General features: G+C 37.0%; 1 protein-coding gene across 1 annotated transcript in view; it reads left to right on the plus strand.

The window, feature by feature from the left end:
• Positions 1–315: 315 nt before the first annotated feature.
• The window catches only part of LOC128222951 (uncharacterized), a 34482-nt gene continuing 7517 nt past the window's right edge, over positions 316–27280 (plus strand). Inside the window, exons 1-13 of the mRNA XM_052932143.1 lie at positions 316–406; positions 839–979; positions 6505–6636; positions 8202–8280; positions 9527–9624; positions 10925–11092; positions 13544–13624; positions 14949–15104; positions 16578–16661; positions 17391–17476; positions 18572–18665; positions 21812–21884; positions 26451–26585. Of these exons, the coding sequence (XP_052788103.1) occupies positions 364–406; positions 839–979; positions 6505–6636; positions 8202–8280; positions 9527–9624; positions 10925–11092; positions 13544–13624; positions 14949–15104; positions 16578–16661; positions 17391–17476; positions 18572–18665; positions 21812–21884; positions 26451–26585 (1370 nt within the window). The 5' untranslated portion in view covers positions 316–363. The remainder of the gene's footprint in view (positions 407–838; positions 980–6504; positions 6637–8201; positions 8281–9526; positions 9625–10924; positions 11093–13543; positions 13625–14948; positions 15105–16577; positions 16662–17390; positions 17477–18571; positions 18666–21811; positions 21885–26450; positions 26586–27280) is intronic.

Below are 27280 nucleotides of genomic sequence, written 5' to 3' on the forward strand. Positions count from 1 at the left end.
GATACATTTTTTCTAAGTTGAACTAAAGAACACAAACAATGTCTTAACACCAAAAATATGAAATACGGCAAAGCTATACCAAATTATTAAATGCATGATGATAAATTCAATGAAAATAAAGAGAATTAAAATAATTCATTCTCAAACAATTCGAACATTTTTACTCAGTTGAATGTTTTACTCAGAAGCTTTATGAACATGGCACCATGGCTGTAGAGAAACCATCTTTAAAATCGTGTACTGTCTCGAATACATGAACATGACTTTAGAGGGTTCAAACAGATAACTGTATGTTTGCAATGGTGAAATTACGATGTTAAGATAAGGAACAATTTATTGTATTAGTTACGCTACTTGCATTTAATGATTTTATTGGCCAGGAATATAATGTTTAACCATGCACTAGGTATGAAATTACTTATAGTCAATATACATGTATTTCTTTGTAAGTTTGTGCTGCCTATTACATGTTAGTTTATCAGTATAAATATCGAATTAGAATCGTTATGCTAGCTATTGATAATACTAAACGTTGTTAACCAAGAGACACTACTCTGATTTAGTTTCATATATGTATTTTGTTATATTTGAATTGCATTGGAACATGTACTATGGGCCGGACCCTTTTATTCAATAAAATTTCGTTCGTCGTTAGTCGTTGGAAATATTGTTTTTGTAAATGCGTTCACCTGTAAACACTGAAAATGATCTTTGTTGATATCGGCCATGACTATGACGTGCTATTTCGTGCAAATAAATATTTGAAACTTTGAAAACTAAAGAAATCATTACAAAAACAAATTTGTTGTTATAGTTCAACTTCCTTCTTTGTTTGCAGTATACAGCTGCCTTATAGTTGTCATCGCAGGAAGTGAACCATGCGCGGACCTGGACCCTATGGGATGCGCAAACAATCCCAATTTGTGCGATGACCCCATATTAGCCAAGGACATATGCGCCAATAGTTGTAATCTGTGTCGTAAGTAATATAAGGGCGTTTTGTTGATACCAAAAACAAGGTCGAGCTTCTGCATGAAGCCATTATTCCAGAATTTATTCAAAATAATAAAGCCATGGATGGTCGTTTGCCTGTTCTTACCTAATTGTGTTGGGTCTCTGTCCGCCATATTGTATTTTTAATGTGAACTAGTTTTCGGATGGAACGAGCGGACAAAACCGCCTCCGGAGGGGTTTTCGATAATATCAAAAGCCAGTTTCGATTTTCGTAAAACAAACAATAATACTAGTTTTCATTTTTTTGAAACTGCTACAACAAATACACAGTTCGTGAAACCGATATAAAATCAAAGCGCTAAAAGCGCTGAGGAACGGTGGCCCCTTGAGGGTTAGCATTTTTTTTCAAATGATGACAGGAATTTCAGAAATGAATTGATAGGAACACACAGGGAAGTTGAGAGGTGGGGTTCATATGTTTCACAACAACGTACGAGTTGACAGGCTTCAATTTTATTAGGCGTGATATATACATATAGAACATATATATATAGTGTAAGATAAAAATAATGTATGTAGAATATGTTTGAACATTTTAGGGTTGGGATGTTTGTTATTTCGAAGTAGTTGAAAGGGAAATACAGATACACAAGTTGATACGAAATGTATGTCATTGTATATTTTCATGCAGTAAGTATGCATAATATGGTCATTTTTTAAAACTCATCCAGGCATGTATGCTAAAAGATGTTAATATTGTTCCCAAGGGATAGGTTTCACAATGGAAATAAACATCACGTTAATTTTGAACAAGAGCTGTCACAGAGACAGCTGGCTCGACTATTCCGCCGCTGTTTAGTGTAAGGATTGAAAAGTTTTGGCGAAACATGCATGGATCGCTGTTAGATAAGATTTCAATGCAATTCATGTGGTGAGATATTAACATAAATGTGGTTATAGGAAATTTTCAACCAGAATGTTTAAGTCTAATAATAAAGGGCAATTATTTGCAAAATACAGTTATATATCTTGGTTATTCAATGACATTGAGTGGTTGAATACCATTCTATAAAGTCTCAATGCAATACATCGTGCAGTTGCTCAGAAATTAACCTATGTGTGCTTACATGCAAAACCTTAACTAGAATTTCTATGTCGAATAATAAAGGGCAACTAATTGCATTAAATGAAACTAGAGCTATCTTACATGGGGAAGTACAAGATGGTTGAGTACAATTGTATGAGTCTCAATGCAATACATCAAGTAGTTGCTTTGATATTTATATAATGTGTGCTTGGACACAAAACCTTAATCAGAATATCTAAGTCGAATAATAAAGGCCTATCATTTGCATTAAATACAAAGTCAAGTTATTTTACTTGGTTAATTAATTAGGTTGGATGGTTGAGTACCTTGTAACATGTCTCAATGTAATACCTCAAGTAGCTGCTGAGATATTAACCTATGTGTGCTTGCATGCAAAACCTTAACCAGAATCTTTAAGTCGAATAATTAAGTCCTATTATTTGGATTAAACGCAAGCTACAGTTATCTAACTTTGTTAATTAAGTAGGTTGGATGGTTGAGTACCATTGTATCAAGTCTCAATGCAATACCTCAAGTATTTATGAGACATTAACCTATGTGTGCTTGCACGCAAAACCTTAACCAGAATTTCTAAGTCAAATAATAAAAGCCTATAATTTGAATTAAATGCAAAGAAGAGTTATCTAACTTGGTTAATTAAGTAGGTATCAAGTCTCAGTGCGATACTTCAAGAAGTAACTTAGATATTAACCTATGTGTGCTTGCACACAAAACCTGAACCAAGGTGTGACGCCAACGCCGACACTTGGGTGTGTAGTATAGCTCTCCATATTCTACGAATAGTCAAACTAAAAATTGATATGAAAATATCATCTGTATGCAGACAGAACATGGAAACAAACAACATAGCAAATGAAAAGTGTTTTATACAAACGAGAAGTACAATGTTTTATTTACATATCAAAATCAACGTAAAGTAGTAATACATTCAGTAAATTTCTGTGTTGGAAATATGTATGTGAGCAAACTTTGCATGTTTTTATGAGGTTGGCAATAAACACATGTGTAAATGCACATGAAATATGTTTTAACATTATTAACATATACACTGAAAGAACATGTACAAATGTATGAATGGAACATGTATGTGTTGTCAGTGTTTATGTTTATTTTCAATAAAAGTTTCAGTATAAAGCAACAACTGGTACATAAAAATGTGGTCATTGCAGCATTGCTATATTATGATAGATGGCACAGTGTAATTGCAAGCAGTGTTTAGTTGTGAAATACGAATGAGTAAGAGATGCTTATGAGTAAGACTGTTTGTCATTATTCAGTAAAAATTACATCGAAATTGGCTGATGAAATAAACAGAGCATCCGAAAAGTTTATGGTCAGTTCGTGGTACATCTCATATTCAAAACAAGTGACAGTTTGTGTGCTCCTCCTCATAATGATTTCCATGGCAACAGGGCAATGGTCCATTTAGAACGTCTGAATCTTCTTCGGATAGTGGCTTGAAGGCATGTTACATCACAGCTGAGTACATCAGAGCTGAGTAAATCAATATCATGGTGGCATTGACTTCCTGAAGGCTTCAGTTTTCTGAAAATACATGTACCACATACATAGTTATTGATATTCATTGCATGACAGAGGGGGAACAGGCTTCAAAACTCATGTAGTTCATCTGCAGGCTATATGCAACACATACTGAAAGTTTGGAAATGATATATTAAACAATAAATGATTGAGACAAATATTAGCACCTGTGGTATTTTCATAAAAAGCAGAAACAGCCATTTCCCTCAAATGGTAAGCTGCAAACCTTTGAAGAGCAATTATTTCCTTATGCATTGGAATAATTTGACCAAGTAAAGTTTTCCTTGTAGCTTTCAATGGTGTCTACAGAACAGCGCCACAAAAATGACCTGCCTACTCTTACAAGTTTTTTTCTAAGCAAAATAAGGTTTTTGCACATCTTTTGCGCTTAGAGTTTTATATAAACAAGAGGCCCAAAAGGGCGTATGCGCTACTGGCTGAGTGGATCTGGCTGGTTTTCAAAAGAAACCGAGCTCTTATGGCTATGTAGATACTGTACAAGTTTCATCGAGATACAATCAAAACTGAAGGCTGTATCGCGTAAACATGAATTATTTACAGACGCACGGACGCACATACTACGTACAAATTACCATCGCATAAGGCTGTATCGTGTTAACGAGCAATTGTTTACAGGATTTTTATACTATCAAGGCCCATAATCTAGGCAAGCATGGTTGTCTCTGGCTGGTTTTCAAAAGAAACCGAGCTCTAATGGATATGTAAATACTGTACAGGTTTCATCAAGATACAATCATAACTAAAGGCTGTATCGCGTAAACATGAATTGTTTACAGACGCACGGACGCACATACTACGTACAAATTACCATAGCATAACAAGAATGACATAGAGCCAAACTGAAATGCTTCAACTTGTCAAAATTTTGCTTTTCTTATCCACTTATATACAAAGGTAACAGAACTGTTCAGTTTAACAAAAGAAATTTAGTGATCATGTGTTTATAGACAGTCTAAACACCACTATACGCCAAACTATTTGCTTCATGGTCAAATGGCGCAACAAAAGAAATGGTAAAAAACACACCAAAACTGACAGATTCATGACAACTGCTAGTGTTTTCATGTATGAGGTGGCTACATGATGTAGAAAATGCAGATATAGCATTAATATGCCCATTTTTAATAAAAAAATTTACTTTCAGTATCTGTTTTGAAGGCTAGATTTGGCATTAAAATCAGAGTACAGCACTTCACCAATGTCTATAAGTTGCTTATTTACACCTGATTTGCTATTGATCTCACTCTTTTGATCATTAACTCATAAGCAAGTACTACAGAGTTGCCTTACATATTCATTCTTCTGAAATATTGGATTCAGAGCTGCATCTCCTGGATTCAGATTGCAGGACTACCGGTGGGAGGAAAAAGGCGCAGCTAACTGGAGCTTATTGACACATCATGATCTGCAAGCAAAACACAAAAGCAATGTTTTACACTTATTAAACTATCTGTCAATACTGTTAAAGTTTGAAAAAAAAGCATGTTAACACTCATTTGAGGCATACACAACCTTTTATGTGGTCATAAATGTGATAAATATGCAGAAAAGCTCATGAATTGAAAGATTTTCAAGACAATTTTATGAAATATATAGTCTTTTGGACATTTTGCTATCAGTTTTTAACAATTCAAAGGTTAATCTCATCTTATTGAGTACCCAGATGCATTTTGAGAGCATTATAACCAGACATGCTTAGAATTTCTTCTTACTTACAGACAGTATTCCTTTCTCTGAAATCCTTGCTGAATGCCGGTATGGAAAACCACATGAGACCACATTTTTACCAGCACTGGTTCTTGTCCTTGAAAATTCCCCTGTGGCTACAGCAACCAGGCTGGCTATTGAAAAAAAAACAATACATTAGGGTTTTAAGACATTTATAATGTAATAAGGTTGTTTTTTTTAATGCATGAAGGAAAGAGGCTCTAATCTTTATGAAAGTGGCTCAGTTTTTATTTCTTTTGCCTTGAGATATGTAAATTCCCCTGTGGCTACAGCAACCAGGCTGGATATTGAAATAAACAATACATTAGGGTTTTAAGACATTTATAATGTATTAATGTTGTTTTTTAATGCATGAAGGGAAAAGGCTCTAGTCTTTATGAAAGTGGTTCACTTTTTATTTCTTTTGCCTTAAGATATGTCAAGTTTTTCAATGTATAAACTGCATAAATAAATGAATATATATGAATGATTGATGGAATGAATTAATGAATTATTTGAAAGGTGGCATTATTTCTTTAAAATAGGGATCTCATTTTGGTGCTGTGATTGTTGAAGTAGATGCTTTCTTGTCCATAAGCTGAAAATCATATGCACACTAAATAAAACATCATTCTGCATCAAATGTGCAGTAAGTTTTGTTTAATTGCTTATAGAATTATAAATTAATGTAATGTTTGCTTAAAAGAGCAAACAAAATGTGCGAATAGATGCACAATACAGACTAAAGACTAATACGAGTCAGCAGTTTCATAAGAAAATAATATAATTATCAAAGCCGCACCAGAAATGATCGACAAACAACATGAAAGGAATTCATTTAGGAATGGAACAAACAGAATTCATTTAGGAATGGAACAAACAGTATCAATGGCTTATATGACCCAAACTTACTCACTTTATACTTCAGTTTGGATACAGTTTTTAAACTGATCTTGAACTACTAACAAACAACAGCATGGCGGCATTGTGGTAATGCTTATTTGGGGGTAAGGGTGCATCTATTAGCTTGATAATATACACAAAAAATATTTTAACGTATTGCTGAAGTCCCTGAATTTAGCATTTGATAGAACTTCTTGAAAAACTCGCATTCAAAAGTTCCTAAAAGGTGACCTATACTATGATTTGTTGCTATTTTTAACGTGTTACAGAAATGCATACAGCAACAACAACAACAGCAAAGTCTTTGACAACGACGACGACGACGACAACAAAATCGCCGACGATATTAACTACAGAAAAACCATCAACAACGAAAGAATCGACTACCAAATATGGACAAGGTTAGAGTCAGTGTTTTGAATACATCCAGTGTAATTAGTTTTAGAAATAACGTGACTTTAACAGTGCTCCGTGAATCTTTGGCATCGGATGCGACAATGCAATCCTTGACTTGGATTTCACTGCGCACACAGCGTTGCATCGTTCAACAACATTCCGTCAAGATGTTATTTTGGCCAAGGAATGCATCGTTTAAATACAAGCAAATCCAAAACATAATATAGCATAGTCTTTTATAGGCTAGAAATATTTTTATATATTTTTCGTCAAAAAAGGCTATTTAGAAATTAACGTCACGTATTTGCACTTTGTAAGTTTACATCAGTTTAAATCCCGTGGTAACCCATGTGAAAACCCCGTTGAAGTCACGTGATTTCTCACCCTGATAATGAGTATTTATATATTTTGTTTAATCGTACATCCCCATGTCTTTGATCACAGCGCTAAATGGCGATTAGCCAATACTCGATACTCAGGAAGTTTGGCACCCACTTTTGACATCAGGGTTATAAAACAAGGGCTAGTCAGTTGGTTATTAACACACCAGGGGTCTATTTCGATAAAAATCTGAGTCATAAAGTGAATTATGAAAACTGGTGTCATATTACCTGGTCGGAAACAATTCTGAAGCATTCTCCAATTCTTTTTTAAAGGTTGCTCAGCGCTATTGACATTGACCAATAAAACTTAAACGCTTAGGAGCTATTTTCTTTTTTCTCTTTTCTAGGAGTTGCTCAGCACTAGTGACATTGACCAGTGCAAACTCTAGCTTTTAGGGGCTTTTTTATTTGTCATTTTAGGGGTTGCTCAGCGCTAGTGACAGTGAGCAATACAAACTTTAGCGCTTAGGGGCTATTTAGTATTTGTATTTTGTAGGTGTGGTTCAACGCTACTGACATTGACCAGTACGAACTCTTGCGCTATGGGGCTATTTTTTTCTTTTCTATGGTTGCTCAGAACTAGTGACATTGACTAGTACGAACTCTAGCGCTAACGGGCTAATTTCTTTTCTAGGTTTGCTCAGCAATAGTGACATTGACCCAGTACGAACTCTAGCGCTTATGAGCGATTTTCTTTCTTTATCTTTTCAATGCGTTCCTCAGTGCTGGCAAAATTGACCAGTACAAACTATAGCGATTAATGAGCTTTTTTTCTTTCTATGTTTTCCTGCGGTCTCGTGCGATACGGATTCTTCCAGAAGCAACTTGAAGTGATACAACACCACGGACCAACCGACTAACATATTCCCAGTGTATTATTGCAACGTTGTATTAATGAAACGTTGTTATACGTAATACGGACTTCACGGAAAATTCACACAACAATTTACAGATTAACTGATGTTTTTCTTCTAACACCACCCACGCCTCAAACTTAATCGACCTGTCTTCAAAATTCGCCCCTCGTGAAAATATGTGTTTCTATCAGTCTTGAAATAAAATACGATCTTACACTAAATCTTACACTAAAATAAACAAATACCCTCTATATTATTGCAACGTTTTATGTTCTGCATTGTGTTGCTTCTCTCTGCAGTTAACGTTGTATCGTCCAATATTTACTGCAGTGATGGACGGGGGATGGTCGGAGTGGTCTACTTCCGGGGCGTGCTCGAAGACATGTGGGCATGGTGCTCTGACACAGAGGTAAAGGGTAACTAAGACGCAAGTATAAAAAAATAATTTCATTTTCATGTATAATGTTATTTTCTGAGGAATACCTACCATACGCCCATTCAGACTCTACAATATAGACGATAATTGCTAAAAAAAGTAAAGGGGTAACTTAGAGGCAAGTATAAAACTCTTTATTTTGTTTTCATTTTCATGTATAATGTTATATTCTGAGGAGTACCTTACAAACCCCTATTCAGACACTATGATATTAAAATATTGATTTGTTCGTATCATTTTTGCTAAAATATTGATTTGTTCGTATCATTTTTGCTAAAATATTGATTTGTTCGTATCATTTTTGCTTTACAAATGGCAAATATGTCAATTGTCAGTATCAACACGCTGACAGTTTTAGTTTCAGCATGTCAATTCCTTTTGGCGGCATGATAGTTATTTAGATGAATCGAAGCGAATTAAAATGTGAAGTGTATTTATATCAATTAAGGAATGAATTGCGGTGTTGATGTCATTATCGGGGTATGAACGCAATTTGGCTGGTCAAAGAACCAGCCCAATTGCGTTCATACCCCGATAATGACATCAACCCCGCAATTCATTACTTATATTTACACCAATAGTTCCTTATTTCATTCAAGAATTGTTAAAAAAAAATACTTCATTTCATTTAAAAAAACCACTCATTTATCCTTTCTCACCCATTCTGTAAATAGAACGACCCGACTGTAACCGGAAACATTTTTCCAAATGACGTCACAATAATGCGGGAAAAGATCAACCACTTGAAATCACTTTTAAACGTAAAATTTAAACACTTATGGCAACAATCATTTAAAATATAATGAATTAACACTTTCTAAAATGTTGATATATATTTTACGGGACCTGCTGACACAATACAAACAATAACAAGATTAATAGTTTTTATGTATATTGTTATGCGATGAATTGCGATCCGAACATATCCGAAGATGTTGCGTTCATCGATTGATAAACTCAATTGCCGAAAGGCAGTTCATTTAAGGAATGGAAGTTGAGGTGTAAATATTGTATATATAAGAAAGGCTTCTTCGTTTTATGGCATATTATAACTAAACTTCCCTTAACAATGGTACATGCTGTTTGCAAAGCATTTGCCTTGTTTGATAAAGCATCTTGATCATGTTGTTATTACAAAACCATCAATTGTTTCAAATTAATACGAAGAGCTGGTAAACAATGTTGTATTAAAGAGGGGTAAAACCTGCTTTATTTACAGGCACCGGACTTGCACGAATCCTTCTCCTGCAAATGGCGGTAACACCTGTTCGGGGCCAAATTTGAAGTTTTACAACTGCCCCTTTGTAAACTGTCCAGGTATAAATTTTACTTATTTATTTAATCTTCTTTGTGAAATCATCTAACATCTTATATAATTTACTATCGAGTTCGTTTTCTGGGGAAAAGCCTGTACTGGTGAAAGACTATGCGAAAATTAGCCTTGTGGGGATCGAACCCACAATTTCTTTGGTAAGAGGCGGTTATCTATACCACTGGGTACCTTCACCCTGATGGGGATCGAACCCACAGCCTCTTGGACGCGAGGCGGAGACCTTAACCACTAGATCATCCTCACCTTGGTAGTGAACTAACTCACAACATGTTGGGTGAGGTCCATAGATCTATGATATCACCAGAACACCCTCGGCCTGGTAGGGAACAAACCCACAACCTCTTTGTCGATATGAAGAGACATATAATACCACTAGAAACGCCTTCTTCTGGCAGGCAACAAACTCGCAACCCATTGGGCGAGTTGCGGACACCTATACCACTCTTTTCCCTGTGGGGATCGAACCCCTTTTTTGAGCTGCGGGGATCTCTAAAACAAAACCTACCTCACTATTGTGGAAATATATCCTACAACCTGTTGATTGAGAGGCGAAAACCTATACCACTAGACCATCCTCAGCCTGGTGGTGATCGAACCTATAACCTGTTGATTGAGAGGCGAAAACCTATACCACTAGACCATCCTCAGCCTGGTGGTGATCGAACCTATAACCTATTGTTGAGAGGCGAAAACCTATACCACTAGACAATCATCAGCCTGGTGGTGATCGAACCTATAACCTATTGTTGAGAGGCGAAAACCTATACCACTAGACCATCCTCAGCCTGGTGGTGATCGAACCTATAACCTATTGTTGAGAGGCGAAAATCCATACCACTAGACCATCCTCATCCTGGAAGGGATCGGCCCCACAAACGAGAGGGTGGGAGGTGGACATCTTAATATCTTTACCCTGTCTATCCCGGGAACAAACCCACAACATATTTGATGAAAGGCGGAGACCTACACCAATAGACCGCTTACACTCTCCTGTCCAGTTACGGTCTTGTCAAAGCTATGGCAGACATTGAGCTTTGTTAAACTTAAGCTTAGTTCATATATGTTGTATGGCTAAAGGCGTTACTTACGCTTTAAGGAAAAAGAATTCGGTAGTTTTTTTCAAACAATTGAGATCTGTTCTGTTGTGAGCTATCTTATATGACTAAATTGAAGGCATTGATGCCCAAATCAGCTGATTCTGAGTAGAAATGTAAGGAAAAATGTCAAAAATGTCAATCTGTAAAAGTGCAGCTTTAAAAAGTCAATTAAACATTATTTTCAAAGATGCTGTCTTGGACGGAACATGGAAAGATTGGGGTAAATGGTCGGATTGTTTCGGACAGTGTGGTGTCGCAAAACGGTACCGATTCAGGGATTGCGTCACTTCCGTTAACAATGGCACGTGCGCTGGGGAGAAAATAGGTTCTACGCCATGTTCTGACCCTTGCAATGGTAAATACACGTGCAATTTATATCTGCGCGTATTAATATGTAATACAGAGCGTGTATAGTATGTTGATACTAGTAATAATGGATCAACCATTTCAATGAACCATTTGAATGAAAACTGATTCATGGTGTATAGATATGTTATTCCTTCATTTCTGAAGAGTTTAACATACTATATATACACCTTATACAGTGAACTACTAATAAATATCACTTATTTACAATTTTCTAACATAACTGACCTTCTAAACATATGACAAGTAGACTAGTGGTTATTTTGCCAGTGAAAAATATTTTATTTTGAGTTAATATATTATGTTTCTATAAATATACTGATAAAGGATGCTATGCAAAGACCCAACTTGAACAGATATGACAAAGATATATATATCACGTAGTGATTGTTGCTACAATCCATGTACACGAACCATATGTATATGTAACTTAACAACTTAATTGAAGTAATACTACTGAAAAACCTGCTATTATAATAAAAATAAGTCTGTAACTAACGCAGACGACTCACTAAATAAATGTTTCTACCTGCAGTGTTACGAAAATAATTTGTCTTTAACGACTATCAATTGAATTCTGGTCTACTATATTGCTGTAGAAATATTATCAGTTGAAAATTGATCTACTGTATCGCTGTAGAATTATTATCAGTTGAATATTGATCTACTATATTGATGTAGAATAATTATCAGTTGAATATTGATCTACTATATTGATGTAGAATTATTATCAGTTGAATATTGATCTGCTATATTGATGTAGAATTATTATCAGTTGAATATTGATCTGCTCTATCGCTGTAAAATTATTATCAGTTGAATATTGATCTACTGTATCGCTGTAGAATTATTATCAGTTGAATATTGATCTACTATATTGCTGTAGAATTATTATCAGTTCAATATTGATCAGCTCTATTGCTGTAGAATTATTATCAGTTGAATATTGATCTGCTATATTGCTGTAGAATTATTATCAGTTGAATATTGATCTACTAAATTGCTGAAGAAGTATTATCAGTTGAATATTGATCTGCTGCATTTCTGTAGAAGTATTATCAGTTGAATATTGATCTACTATATTGCTGTAGAAGTATTATCAATTGAATATTGATCTACTAAATTGCTGAAGAAGTATTATCAGTTGAATATTGATCTGCTGTATTTCTGTAGAATTATTATCAGTTGAATATTGATCTGCTATATTGCTGTAGAATTATTATCAATTGAATATTGATCTACTAAATTGCTGAAGAAGTATTATCAGTTGAATATTGATCTGCTGTATTTCTGTAGAAGTATTATCAGTTGAATATTGATCTACTATATTGCTGTAGAAGTATTATCAGTTGAATATTGATCTGCTGTATTGCTGTAGAAGTATTATCAGTTGAATATTGATCTACTATATTGCTGTAGAATTATTATCATTTGAATATTGATCTGCTGTATTGCTGTAGAATTATTATCAGTTGAATATTGATCTACTATATTGATGTAGAATTATTATCAGTTGAATATTGATCTACTATATTGATGTAGAATTATTATCAGTTGAATATTGATCTGCTATATTGATGTAGAATTAGTATCAGTTGAATATTGATCTACTATATTGATGTAGAATTATTATCAGTTGAATATTGATCTGCTATATTGAAGTAGAATTATTATCAGTTGAAAATTGATCTACTATATTGATGTAGAATTATTATCAGTTGAATATTGATCTACTATATTGATGTAGAATTATTATCAGTTGAATATTGATCTACTATATTGATGTAGAATTATTATCAGTTGAATATTGATTTTCTATATTGCTGTATAATTATTATCAATTGAATATTGATCCGCTGTATTCCTGGCTGTGTTGGATTAATGGAATATAGTATTATACTAGTACTCACAATTTATGTTATGAATTGTGTTATGTTTTCTGTTATGATCGAGATCTTAGTCCACTACTTCATTCATATGTTATGCAATTGCTTCTCACAAAATAAGAAATATATATGTTTGCTTAAAAATACAGTCTCACAGTTAGGTGTTTATTTTTTGTCTTGGGACGAGCAAAAATGCATGAAAACCAGTGATATAAGACTGCTTACAAAATCAGATCGCAGGTTTTTATATATATGTTCAAACATCGATGTTTGCATGTTTCTGGAAGCTTTAAGCCATCAAACATTAATTTTCGAACGGAGATATGAAAATCTGCGATCTGATCATTTGTCAGCAGTCTTATATCACTGCTTGTTGGATATTTACTTAAAACTCAAAAAATGCCTCATTCCAAGACAAAATAAAAAGTTGTCAAAACGGTAAATCTGTGAGAGTGCAGCTAAAATATATATCAGAATCTAAAATATCCGCACACAGGGTACCTTCATTACATTGAGGCTGTCATTTATCAGTGCAACCTCTCGTCATCTTACAGTCGTATACACAACACTTCCACCAACAACAACAGCATCTCCAACAACGACGACAACAACAAGGGCGACCACCACCTCATCGAGTAGGAAAACTATGTTTGTCTTCCCTCTAACATGATTTCATACGTAAATATTTACATTCGTCTTGTCCTTTTTGTTGGTGAAACTTGACGTTTATATTGTATGACACGCAATGAGTTATGACCTCATTTTTTATTCTATTATTGCGCTCCGATTGGATATGCGCTACGTCATTTAACCAATGATAAACGACGTTACAAAAATCAGCTATTCTTTTAACGTAGGTTGTCGGTTATATTAAGCATAAATAAAGAAACATGTTAGTTTTTAATCATAATAAACAATTATTTAAAATGTAAATATAAGAATTGCCTGCATTTGTTTTAGTAAATCATGTATGAACGCAGTAAGAAAAGCGAGCAAATGACTAAAAATCGCGAGCGCGCTTCACTGAATTTGCTCGGGAGCCCTACTGCGTTCATACAGCATATACGAAAGAAAAAATGCTATCAATCCTTAAATGTTCCAAACTTGTATGAAATATATCTTATTATATGCTTCATCTTCCGTTGTTTTCATTGTTCAAAAAATACGTCATAAGCCATTGAAGGTGACTGTTGTAACCAAGCTGCATAACGGAATGTGACGTCGTTTCCTGCTGCTATATTATAACGCATGGAGTGATCAAAAATGAAATTAACATCAGTGACATCATTTCCTAAGCGTGGACCAACGAGATCTTTAGAGGGTCCAAAATTGCCTATGTTTGTTTTTTGTATGGAATGTCAAACGCAAACGAGCGGACGAATCATAGCGCTTCAGGACGCCAATTTACTTTGCACTTATATTAAAATTTGAATGCTTTAACGCACTAGAAGCTTGTATTACAACTCACACATTGCGGCACGATTTTACAACGAGAATTTAAGCACGATTTACAAGAGAATAAAATCGTTCAATGTTCAATTGAATGGCCTTCGAATTTCTTATAAATGTGTTTGGCAGTTTCACTAAACAATGTCCATGTCAACTACGTACATGTATATTCCAATGGTGAAGCACCGTTAAAGCTGCACTCTCACAGATTGAAAGTATTGTTTTTTTGTCTTGGAATGAGCCGATTTTTGCGAAAATCCATGGAAACCAGTTATATAAGACTGCTGACAAAAAAATAGATCGCAGATTTTTATATTTAAGTTCAAAAATTGATGTTTTATGCATTTTTCTTAAAAAAAACTTGTCAGCAATCTTTAAACATTGGTTTCCAAGACAAAAAATAAACAAGTTGTTGAAATGGTCAATCTGTGAGAGTGCAGCTTTAAATGAACGGTATCAAACAAAGGCCGACTGCTGTATTGATTTAACAGTTTTAACACTATTTTAAAGGTGCGTTCTGGAAGGATTGGGAGGAATGGTCGAAATGTTTCGGACAATGTGGTGTTGCAAAACGGTTCCGGTTCAGGGATTGCGTCACTTCCGGTAACAATGACACGTGCGTTGGGGAGAAAATAGGTTCTACGCCATGTTCGGACCCTTGCAATGGTAAATATACGTGTGATGTTAATCTGTGCATATCAATTTCTGACACAAAGCATAACAATATTTGACACAGCGCATATCAAAATCTAAAACTTTCAAAATTTGACACAGAACATATCAATGTTTAATACAAGGCATATAAGTATTTGACGCAGTGCATATCAGTATTCAACACAGAGCATATCAATATATGACACAACAAATATCAATATTTGGCACAGCGCATATCATTAATTGTCCCACCGAATATCAATATTTGACATAGAGCAGATCACTTTTTTACTCAGCGCGGACCAATTATTGTCACAGCGCATAACAATTTTTGACACGGCGCATATCAATATTTGACACGGCTCATATCAATATTTGACACGGCGCATATCAATATTTGACACGGCGCATATCAATATTTGACACGGCTCATATCAATATTTGACACGGCGCATATCAATATATGACACGGCGCATATCAATATATGACACGGCGCATATCAATATATGACACGGGGCATATCAATATATGACACGGCGCATATCAATATATGACACGGCGCATATCGATATTTCACACAGTTGATTTTAAATAAGACAATAATAAGGGATTCTACCATTTTAATGAAAGCTGCATCAAGGTGTAGCAGACGACACACTTATATGCATGTACCTGCATTAAAATGAAAATAACTCTGTTATTAACGAATTACGGTGACATAGAGTAACAAATGATTTTTTCAGTAAAACGACTTACGTATCTGGTTTAAAAGACTAAATATCTCGTTTAGACGACTCAGTATCTCGTTTGAACGAATTACGTATCTTGTTCAAAGATACGAGATACAAGAATCTTTATTTTAAAAAAAGGTCTAAATGAGCTATTTTCCGACACGTGAAACGACTGTGTGTCTCGTTAAAACGAGACTTAAAACCAAGTCGTTCTAATGAGAAACTTAAGTTGTATAAACTAGTTACAAAGTCGTTTTACATGTATGTCACCTCTATGCCACCGTATTCATCAGTTGAAAATTTGATTTACTGTATTGCTTTGCAATTTATCATTTGTTTCTGATTGTGTCGCCGATGCTCTTGGTTTGAATGTGATATATACTAAAACTCACCATTTTTATTATGAATAAAGTTGTCGTGTTTTCGCAATGATCACGATCGTTTCTCTTTATTTCTTTTTTTCGTTATACAGTGACTGCTTACAAATTAGAATTATATGTGTTTGCAAAATCTATGAGCCAGGCATTTATACAACAGTCGATACTCGCTATGTTGAACTCTGTTATCTCGAGGTTCCGGCTTTGTCGAACTTGTATCGTATTTTAGGTTCAGTTAGATATGTTTTGTTTTTCGGATGTATCGATTTTTCGTTATCTCGAAGTTTGTTCGGAGGTCCCATTCACTTCGACATAGCGAGTTTTTACTGTAGTATAAGGTTGTCATTTATAAGCGTAGCCAGTTATCATCTTACAGTTGTACAAACAACACTCCCACCACCACCAACAACAACAGCAGCTCCAGCAACGACGACAACAACAATGGCGACCACCACAGAAAGTAGGACCACACTGTCTTCCCTCAGAGAAAATAATTTGAAATGTAATCGTACCATACTAACATATATTTTACAACACTGAAATATATCTTTAGGTATTATATATTTGGTATATTTTGTTTAAATTGGCAAAAAGGCTTTCATATAATAAGCCATAGAAAGTGACATTGTTGTAAACAAACAACCGTGCATAACAGGACATGACGTCACTCCTGCTATGCGTTATGATGAAATACTACCGTGGTCATCCGAAATCGAAATTAACATCAGTGACGTCATTTCCTAAGCATAGCGGTGTTTTTGTTTGCTTAATGAAACAAAATGTTGTGAAAAATAGTTCTTCGGAATATTATTATTAAAATTATAAAGTACACTACTTACAGACCGATGTGTTAAGTGGACATCACTTTGTTCCATATCTAGTTTCCAGTCAATAACTGTGTAGGGTGGTTATAAAGCATACATATACATTTTTCTATCAGACCATTTTTTTTATAAAATGTATCATATAATTATGCGTAGTTTCGTATATAAGTTTTTTGTATGATATGGATTTTTCTTTACTCAGTATTAGTTGAGTGTATATGAAAATGTTGTAATATAGTTGTTTTACTACTACAATGATTGATCTGGCAGTGATAGGCCATAATATTTTGTAACCGTAACTGAAAAAGCACTAATCTTTACTAAACTAAAAAGCCGCCTTTACAAAGTCATGGTTTTATTTACAGGTATAAAGTGTCCGACATCGTGGGTGAGGAGGGACGGCTCTTGTTATTACTTCAGCACCACCCTTCAGAGTTGGGCCTCCGCTAAGGTACACTCCTACCCCGAATAGCCAATATAAAGTTTATGATTTTTTTTTCATTTGCACTAGCGGGTCAAGCGGATAGCGCGCCGGGTCCGCTCCCCCCCCCCCCCCAAATAAATAAATAAATAAAAATTGTACCAGTTAACTTTCTATTTCAATATAGGAGAAAATATAAATAGTTAAACCCCCAAACCCCTTGCCAACATTTTCAACCAAATACTTTTCAGTTAGGACGGAGGGGCGCAAGTCAAAAGCCCCTAAGTTATGCCCCCTCTAACGTCAAACCCTCGACCCGCCCCTGATCTGCATTATAAGGTCGAGTACGAAAATATCATGAAATGCTTAGTTTGAATATCGGGTAATCGTACTTTCTATCCTTATGAGTTTTGAAACTGACTGGTTTATGATTTCAAAAAAAGGTTAAACATTATTATTATTATTATTATTATTATTATTATTATTATTATTATTATTATTATTATTATAATTATTATTATTATTATTATTATTATTATTATTATTATTATTATTATTATTATTATTATTATTATTATAATTATTATTATTATTATTATTATTATTATTACTATCATTATTATTATCATTATTATTATTATTATTATTATTATTATTATTATTATTATTATTATTATTTGGAAAAAAAATATTATTGAAAACGCTCAAAATGCACGATTTCCGACTACAATTTATTACAATTTCTTAATGGAGTAACCGCGACCCCCACCCCCCACCCCCACCCCCCTACAAATATTTTTATGCGATATGTTTCTGAAGGAGGAGCGTATGTCTATCAAAAGGTTGTGCCCCTAAGTTACGCCACCTCTTACGTCAATTTCTGGATCCGCCCCTGTACAATTCAAAAGGCAACGAAGTGTTGTTTTTGTTTTGGTAATATTTAAAACTTTAGATTTGAAGGGCATTCTGCTTTTAAATAACAACATTTAATGTTCAGAACAAAATACCCTAGTTCAAATTCCAATAATAGGACAATGCTTGCTTATGCATTTAGGGTATTATTCAAGTGTTTTAGATTAAGAATTATAGAAAAAGAATTATTCAAATTATTCTTTTTAATTAAAGGCCTACTGCAACTCCCATGGGGCTGACCTCGTTAAAATTGATAATAAGGCGGAACAGGATTATTTGGTGGCTGTGGTATCACAGTTTGGAATGGGTAAGTCATACTTACATAACATTAAAAAGTTAGTGGCATATAAATAAAGTCAAACAATGGTGGATAATTTATTTAAAGCATTTAAACGTTATTGATAAAATGAAAACTACCTGCACAAGCCCAGTAGTAAAAATGTGAAATAATGGATGATTTACTTTTACCATTTTAACGTAAATTATACGAACAGAAGTTTGCACAAGGAAAGGGCCAAATAAACATTGAACGAGAGTAACAAAACGTGCAACCACCACAGATGTGCCACATATTTATTAAATTAGCTCGATCATTAACTGATGAGTTAACCGCTTTTAAAACAGTTAAACATAGCTGTGGTGTCCCGTATAGGCATAACTACTGCTTTAGAAGCACACACTACATCGATAGTATCACTTTAGCAATCTCTGTTTAAGTAAAACTGTTCAGTAAGTAGCTTTCTTGGTTGAATTGAGACTGTCCGGTATGTTGATGTCTCAGTATAACTGAGACTGTTCAGTAGGTAGCTTTCTCGGTTGAATTGAGATTGTCCGGTATGTTGATGTCTCAGTATAACTGAGACGGTGCAGTAGGTAGCTTTCTCGGTTGAATTAAGACTGCCCAGTATGTTGATGTCTCAGTATAACTAAGACTGTGCAGTAGGTAGCTTTCTCGGTTGAATTGAGACTGCCCAGTATGTTGATGTCTCAGTATAACTAAGACTGTGCAGTAGGTAGCTTTCTCGGTTGAATTAAGACTGCCCAGTATGTTGATGTGTAAGTATAACTAAGACTGTGCAGTAGGTAGCTTTCTCGGTTGAATTAAGACTGCCCAGTATGTTGATGTCTCAGTATAACTAAGACTGTGCAGTAGGTAGCTTTCTCGGTTGAATTAAGACTGCCCAGTATGTTGATGTCTCAGTATATCTAAGACTGTACAGTAGGTAGCTTTCTCGGTTGAATGAAGACTGTCCAGTATGTTGATGTCTCAGTATAACTGAGACTGTGCAGTAGGTAGCTTTCTCGGTTGAATGAAGACTGTCCAGTATGTTGATGTCTCAGTATAACTGAGACTGTGCAGTAGGTAGCTTTCTCGGTTGAATGAAGACTGTCCAGTATGTTGATGTCTCAGTATAACTGAGACTGTGCAGTAGGTAGCTTTCTCGGTTAAATTGAGACTGCCCAGTATGTTGATGTCTCAGTATAACTAAGACTGTGCAGTAGGTAGCTTTTTCGGTTGAATGAAGACTGCCCGGTATGTTGATGTCTCAGTATAATTGAGACTGTGCAGTAGGTAGCTTTTTCGGTTGAATGAAGACTGTCCAGTATGTTGATGTCTCAGTATAACTGAGACTGTGCAGTAGGTAGCTTTTTCGGTTGAATTGAGACTGCCCAGTATGTTGATGTCTCAGTATAACTAAGACTGTGCAGTAGGTAGCTTTCTCGGCTGAATTGAGACTGCCCAGTATGTTGATGTCTCAGTATAACTAAGACTGTGCAGTAGGTAGCTTTCTCGGTTGAATTGAGACTGCCCAGTATGTTGATGTCTCAGTATAACTGAGACTGTGCAGTAGGTAGCTTTTTCGGTTGAATGAAGACTGTCCGGTATGTTGATGTCTCAGTATAACTGAGACTGTGCAGTAGGTAGCTTTCTCGGTTGAATTGAGACTGTCCGGTTTGTTGATGTCTCAGTATAACTGAGACTGTGCAGTAGGTAGCTTTCTCGGTTGAATGAAGACTGTCCAGTATGTTGATGTCTCAGTATAACTGAGACTGTGCAGTAGGTAGCTTTCTCGGTTGAATGAAGACTGTCCAGTATGTTGATGTCTCAGTATAACTGAGACTGTGCAGTAGGTAGCTTTCTCGGTTGAATTAAGACTGCCCAGTATGTTGATGTCTCAGTATAACTAAGACTGTGCAGTAGGTAGCTTTCTCGGTTGAATTAAGACTGCCCAGTATGTTGATGTCTCAGTATAACTAAGACTGTGCAGTAGGTAGCTTTCTCGGTTGAATTAAGACTGCCCAGTATGTTGATGTCTCAGTATATCTAAGACTGTACAGTAGGTAGCTTTCTCGGTTGAATTAAGACTGTCCAGTATGTTGATGTCTCAGTATAACTGAGACTGTGCAGTAGGTAGCTTTCTCGGTTGAATTAAGACTGTCCAGTATGTTGATGTCTCAGTATAACTAAGACTGTGCAGTAGGTAGCTTTCTCGGTTTAATTGAGACTGTCCAGTATGTTGATGTCTCAGTATAACTGAGACTGTGCAGTAGGTAGCTTTCTCGGTTGAATGAAGACTGTCCAGTATGTTGATGTCTCAGTATAACTGAGACTGTGCAGTAGGTAGCTTTCTCGGTTGAATGAAGACTGTCCAGTATGTTGATGTCTCAGTATAACTGAGACTATTCAGTAAGTAGCTTTCTCGGTGAATTGAGATTTGTTCAGTGAGTAGCAGTCTCGGTTTAACTGAGACTGTTCAGAAAAAAAGCTGATTCAGCTTAACTGAAACTGTTCAGAAAGAAGCTGACTCAGCTTAACTGAGACTGATCAGAATGTAGCTGTCTCGGTTAAATTGAGTACGTTCAGTAAAAATCAGTATCATTTAAATAGAGTTTGTAAAGTTAGTACCAGTTTTGGTTTACATGAGACTGTTCAGTAAGTATATGTATGGTTTAAGTGAGTCTGTTCAGTTAATAGCAGTCTTGGTTTAACTTATATTTTTTTATTAACGATAGTCTTGGTTTAATCTATATTCTTTTATAAATGACAGTCTTCGTTTAATATATATTCTTTTATTAATGACAGTCTTCGTTTAATATATATTCTTTTATTAATGACAGTTATGGTTTTTAATTTATATACTTTTATAAATGACAGTCTTGGTTTAGCTTAGAACTAGACATTAACCCTGATTTCACAGAGACACCCGTAAACCTAAGGGTAGAATCTTTGCGATAAATGTCTTAATGAATTTTTTTGGAAACGAAGTTAACGCCCAAATCGAAGTTATGCCTCGAAAATTTCGATCTTAAAGGGACTGTACACCAGATCAGTGAATGAATGTATGAACATAAGATTGACTTAAGTTGAATCTTACTATCCCATGAGGCTAATTACAGCTTCCACACACGCACACATCGCAAATTTAATACATGTTATGAAATACATTTCAGGTCTATGGTGGACGAGCGGAAGGGCCGTGGGGCACACTCATTACGTCTGGAAATGGAAGGGCAAAGACATTACGTATGGCTAGTATATTGATCGCCAGCCAATTGCATAAAACCTTTTGGTTTGGTGTGGTTCATTCGAAACGATCATGGATTGGTCAATACTTATTATATGATTATTTCTAACCAATCAAATCATGATGTAAACTAACCGAAAAAAACGTGGACCACTTATCGTACTCTCTCCCTCCCTCCCTCCCTCCCTCTTTCTTTCTCTCTCTCTCTCTCTCTCTCTCTCTCTCTCTCTCTCTCTCTCTCTCTCTCTCCCTCCCTCCCTAACTCCCTCCCTCCCTCCCTCCCTCCCTCCCTCCCTCCCTCTCTCTCTCTCTCTCTCTCTCTCTCTCTCTCTCTCTCTCTCTCTCTCTCTCTCTCTCTCTCTCTCTCTCTCGCTCGCTTCATAGTAGCAAACATTATCAAAATGGAGTCACTGGAAATATTTACGGTAGCAGCCATGGCACGCTCAGAAATAAATGAGGACGCAATACAGTCGAAGAAATGAAGGCGGAAGAAATAAACGGGGGCGAAATAAAGGCTAGGTATTATCATAAGTTTTGTTTCGTTTTCGTTGTCGACGTCGACGTCATAGGCGTCGCTGTATGGATCCTTTAACTTTGGTCATAGCTCAAAAATAATACTAAATATTAAAAAAAAGTATATCAAGTTCCATAGCTCTGACTTTAATGAAAACAGACAAGCGTTGACGTTTGCTTCCTGGCATTTTTGTTCAAATTATTCATTTGGATAAACACACTAATGGGATTATCTAACATTTTTATTATTAGTTTACTTTGTTTCTTAATTTTATGTACAGTCGAAACCCGTTGGCTCGATATTCCTTGGCTCGATTTCCTCGTTGGCTCAAACTGGATGTTAAGGGCCTAATTTCTTTAACTCTTGGCTCAATATCCGCGAGGCTGGAAGTATTTTGGCCGGCCACTCGGATAATGAGCCAACGTGTTTCGACTAAAGGTGTTAAAATACTTTAAAAAAAGATAGTCTACTTTTATTTAAAAACAAAATTGTTCTCCCATAAACTAAAGTGTACCTATGTTCAGATTCCCTGCTAGAGGTTTTCCCATTGGAAGCTCATAGGCAAAATTGCCTTCAAATAAAAAAAAAACTATAATTATTCTTAATTGAATTTCAATAGTCTAAAAGTATATGTTAAATGCCTAACCAAACATTTTCCCTTAGTACTAACATTTATAACATAAAATGGACTAATTTTTTAATATGTTTGCAAAATTTCTTGATTTGTGAGTGAGTGAGTGAGTGAGTGAGTGAGTGAGTGAGTGAGTGAGTGAGTTAGTGAGTGAGTGAGTGAGTGAGTGAGTGAGTGAGTGAGTGAGTGAGTGAGTGAGTGAGTGAGTGAGTGAGTGAGTGAGTGAGTGAGTGAGTGAGTGAGTGAGTGAGTCAGTCAGTGAGTGAGTGAGTCAGTGAGTCAGTCAGTCAGTCAGTCAGTCAGTCAGTCAGTCAGTCAGTCAGTCAGTCAGTCAGTCAGTCAGTCAGTCAGTCAGTCAGTCAGTCAGTCAGTCAGTCAGTCAGTCAGTCAGTCAGTCAGTGAGTCAGTGAGTGAGTCAGTGAGTGAGTCAGTCAGTCAGTCAGTCAGTCAGTCAGTCAGTCAGTCAGTGAGCAAACGCCTCGGTCCATATACACTGACTGGCCGGTCCTTATGTCATATGACCCTCAGTGGTGGTATATTTCTTAAATATAACATTAATTGAATATTATCATTACAAAATTGATCCTACAGATACAATGTAAGTTCCAAGAGCGATAGAGAATTATTAAATATCACATTAAGAGTACATCCTTGTTCGTCTTTTCAGGTAGGCATTTACAATATATTTAAACAATAATTTGTTTCCTAGGGTATGAGGACATTAGAATAGATAATTTACTGTCTACATCATAGTCGACTAATAATAGTTGTAATGCAATTTGTATTGAAACAACCGTTTTTCAGTCAACAATTTTATTTATTTCAAGACGATGCAAACACAATATAACTTTGAGGCGTCCTTCAATGTTCTGTTTGTAAATGAAACGATGCTGTTGTTGTTGTTGTTGTTGTTGTTGTTGTTGTTGTTGTTGTTGAGTTTATAAAGGTCTGCCCGCGCGCTAAAGTAGCTGCACTACGGCTTTGACCAAGTCACATCCCTTTGTATGGCTTTGACCCAGTCACATCCCCTTGTATGGCTTTGACCCCGTCACATCCCCTTGTATGGCTTTGACCCCGTCACATCCCCTTGTATGGCTTTGACCCAGTCACATCCCCTTGTATGGCTTTGACCCAGTCACATCCCCTTGTATGGCTTTGACCCCGTCACATCCCCTTGTATGGCTTTGACCCAGTCACATCCCCTTGTATGGCTTTGACCCCGTCACATCCCCTTGTATGGCTTTGACCCCGTCACATCCCCTTGTATGGCTTTGACCCAGTCACATCCCCTTGTATGGCTTTGACCCCGTCACATCCCCTTGTATGGCTTTGACCCAGTCACATCACCTTCTATGGCTTTGACCCAATCACATCACCTTGTATGGCTTTGACCCAGTCACATCACCTTGTATGGCTTTGCCCCAGTCACATCCCCTTGTATGGCTTTGACCCAGTCACATCCCCTTGTATGGCTTTGACCCAGTCACATCACCTTGTATGGCTTTGACCCCGTCACATCCCCTTGTATGGCTTTGACCCAGTCACATCACCTTGTATGGCTTTGACCCAGTCACATCACCTTGTATGGCTTTGACCCAGTCACATCCCCTTGTATGGCTTTGACCCAGTCACATCACCTTGTATGGCTTTGACCCAGTCACATCACCTTGTATGGCTTTGACCCCGTCACATCCCCTTGTATGGCTTTGACCCAGTCACATCACCTTGTATGGCTTTGACCCCGTCACATCCCCTTGTATGGCTTTGACCCAGTCACATCCCCTTGTATGGCTTTGACCCCGTCACATCCCCTTGTATGGCTTTGACCCAGTCACATCCCCTTGTATGGCTTTGACCCCGTCACATCCCCTTGTATGGCTTTGACCCAGTCACATCCCCTTGTATGGCTTTGACCCCGTCACATCCCCTTGTATGGCTTTGACCCAGTCACATCACCTTGTATGGCTTTGACCCAGTCACATCACCTTGTATGGCTTTGACCCCGTCACATCCCCTTGTATGGCTTTGACCCAGTCACATCACCTTGTATGGCTTTGACCCCGTCACATCACCTTGTATGGCTTTGACCCAGTCACATCCCCTTGTATGGCATTGACCCAGTCACATCACCTTGTATGGCTTTGACCCAGTCACATCACCTTGTATGGCTTTGACCCAGTCACATCACCTTGTATGGCTTTGACCCCGTCACATCCCCTTGTATGGCTTTGACCCCGTCACATCACCTTGTATGGCTTTGCCCCAGTCACATCCCCTTGTATGGCTTTGACCCAGTCACATCACCTTGTATGGCTTTGACCCCGTCACATCCCCTTGTATGGCTTTGACCCAGTCACATCCCCTTGTATGGCTTTGACCCCGTCACATCCCCTTTTATGGCTTTGACCCCGTCACATCACCTTGTATGGCTTTGACCCAGTCACATCACCTTGTATGGCTTTGACCCAGTCACATCCCCTTGTATGGCTTTGACCCAGTCACATCCCCTTGTATGGCTTTGACCCAGTCACATCCCCTTGTATGGCTTTGACCCAGTCACATCCCCTTGTATGGCTTTGACCCAGTCACATCCCCTTGTATGGCTTTGACCCAGTCACATCCCCTTGTATGGCTTTGACCCAGTCACATCACCTTGTATGGCTTTGACCCAGTCACATCCCCTTGTATGGCTTTGACCCCGTCACATCCCCTTGTATGGCTTTGACCCCGTCACATCCCCTTGTATGGCTTTGACCCAGTCACATCCCCTTGTATGGCTTTGACCCCGTCACATCCCCTTGTATGGCTTTGACCCCGTCACATCCCCTTGTATGGCTTTGACCCCGTCACATCCCCTTGTATGGCTTTGACCCAGTCACATCCCCTTGTATGGCTTTGACCCAGTCACATCACCTTGTATGGCTTTGACCCAGTCACATCCCCTTGTATGGCTTTGACCCCGTCACATCCCCTTGTATGGCTTTGACCCCGTCACATCCCCTTGTATGGCTTTGACCCCGTCACATCCCCTTGTATGGCTTTGACCCCGTCACATCCCCTTGTATGGCTTTGACCCAGTCACATCCCCTTGTATGGCTTTGACCCCGTCACATCCCCTTGTATGGCTTTGACCCCGTCACATCCCCTTGTATGGCTTTGACCCCGTCACATCCCCTTGTATGGCTTTGACCCCGTCACATCCCCTTGTATGGCTTTGACATATTTTTGAGGCCAAATGGGGAGTTTTATTCCCACCGTTTTGTGGGAATACTCGCCAAACGAGTCATTTTGAACCCCAAATCCCGCGGGCCCAACGACGAATGACATCTGGAGTGGTCCCACAGCTCTGACTATTGGGTATGGTTTTATTTATTTAGTCTTAACTTGTGAACAATTGTGTTATCTGTTTAATATTGACAGATTTACGTACAGCGACTGGGCGGTTGAGGGACAATTCAATACAGCTAAACAGTGCGTGGCCATGTTTCAAGCATACAGTTATAAGTGGGTCATTGGTCCATGTGAGGAAGCCATTGACTGGATTTGCGAAATGGAGTAAGTACCGTCTGTTTTCATTCGGAACTAATCGGTCATTTTCATTCGAAACTCCTCGGCTAATTTAATCGAAAACAACCTCGGATGTATTTGGACGGTTTACATACTCAAAAAAGTGGTACGTCCACAGCAAGTTGTTCGTGTAGTAATTTTATTCAGCAAATAAATTTTAGCTCTTGGGAATCTTAATTTATGTTGCAATAATTCACTTCACTGGCAATCAATTTAAATTAAGATCAATGAATACAACTCTAAAATACTACATTTTATTAATGAAATAATAATGATAAAAATTTACGAACCACTTCAACTGTTGTACCGGCATACATCCGAGGTTGTTTCGGTAAAAATTGCCGAGGAGTTCCGAATGCGGTCATTTTCTATCAAAACAACCTCAGAGTTCTACTACTTCTAGTGATACCGGCAAACATCCGAGGTTGAATTCGATGGAAAATAGCCGAGGAGTTCCGAATAAAGTTTAACTATTCTGACGAATGCATAAAAAACAAATAAGTAAGATACCAATTTTGACATTCTACAGCCTATTTTGTTTGATGCTACTTTTCATAGCACTTATATTCTTAAGAGCACAGTTACCGTTTGCATCGAGTTTATGTGGTCTAATAGGGTTTATTAGAACTGCGTTTTGATCTGGGAGGTTGTATTCAACTACAGTCGAACCCCGTTGGCTCGAA

This window comes from Mya arenaria, chromosome 17 (genome assembly GCF_026914265.1).
Source record: "Mya arenaria isolate MELC-2E11 chromosome 17, ASM2691426v1".
In the NCBI taxonomy this organism is placed as follows: domain Eukaryota; kingdom Metazoa; phylum Mollusca; class Bivalvia; order Myida; family Myidae; genus Mya; species Mya arenaria.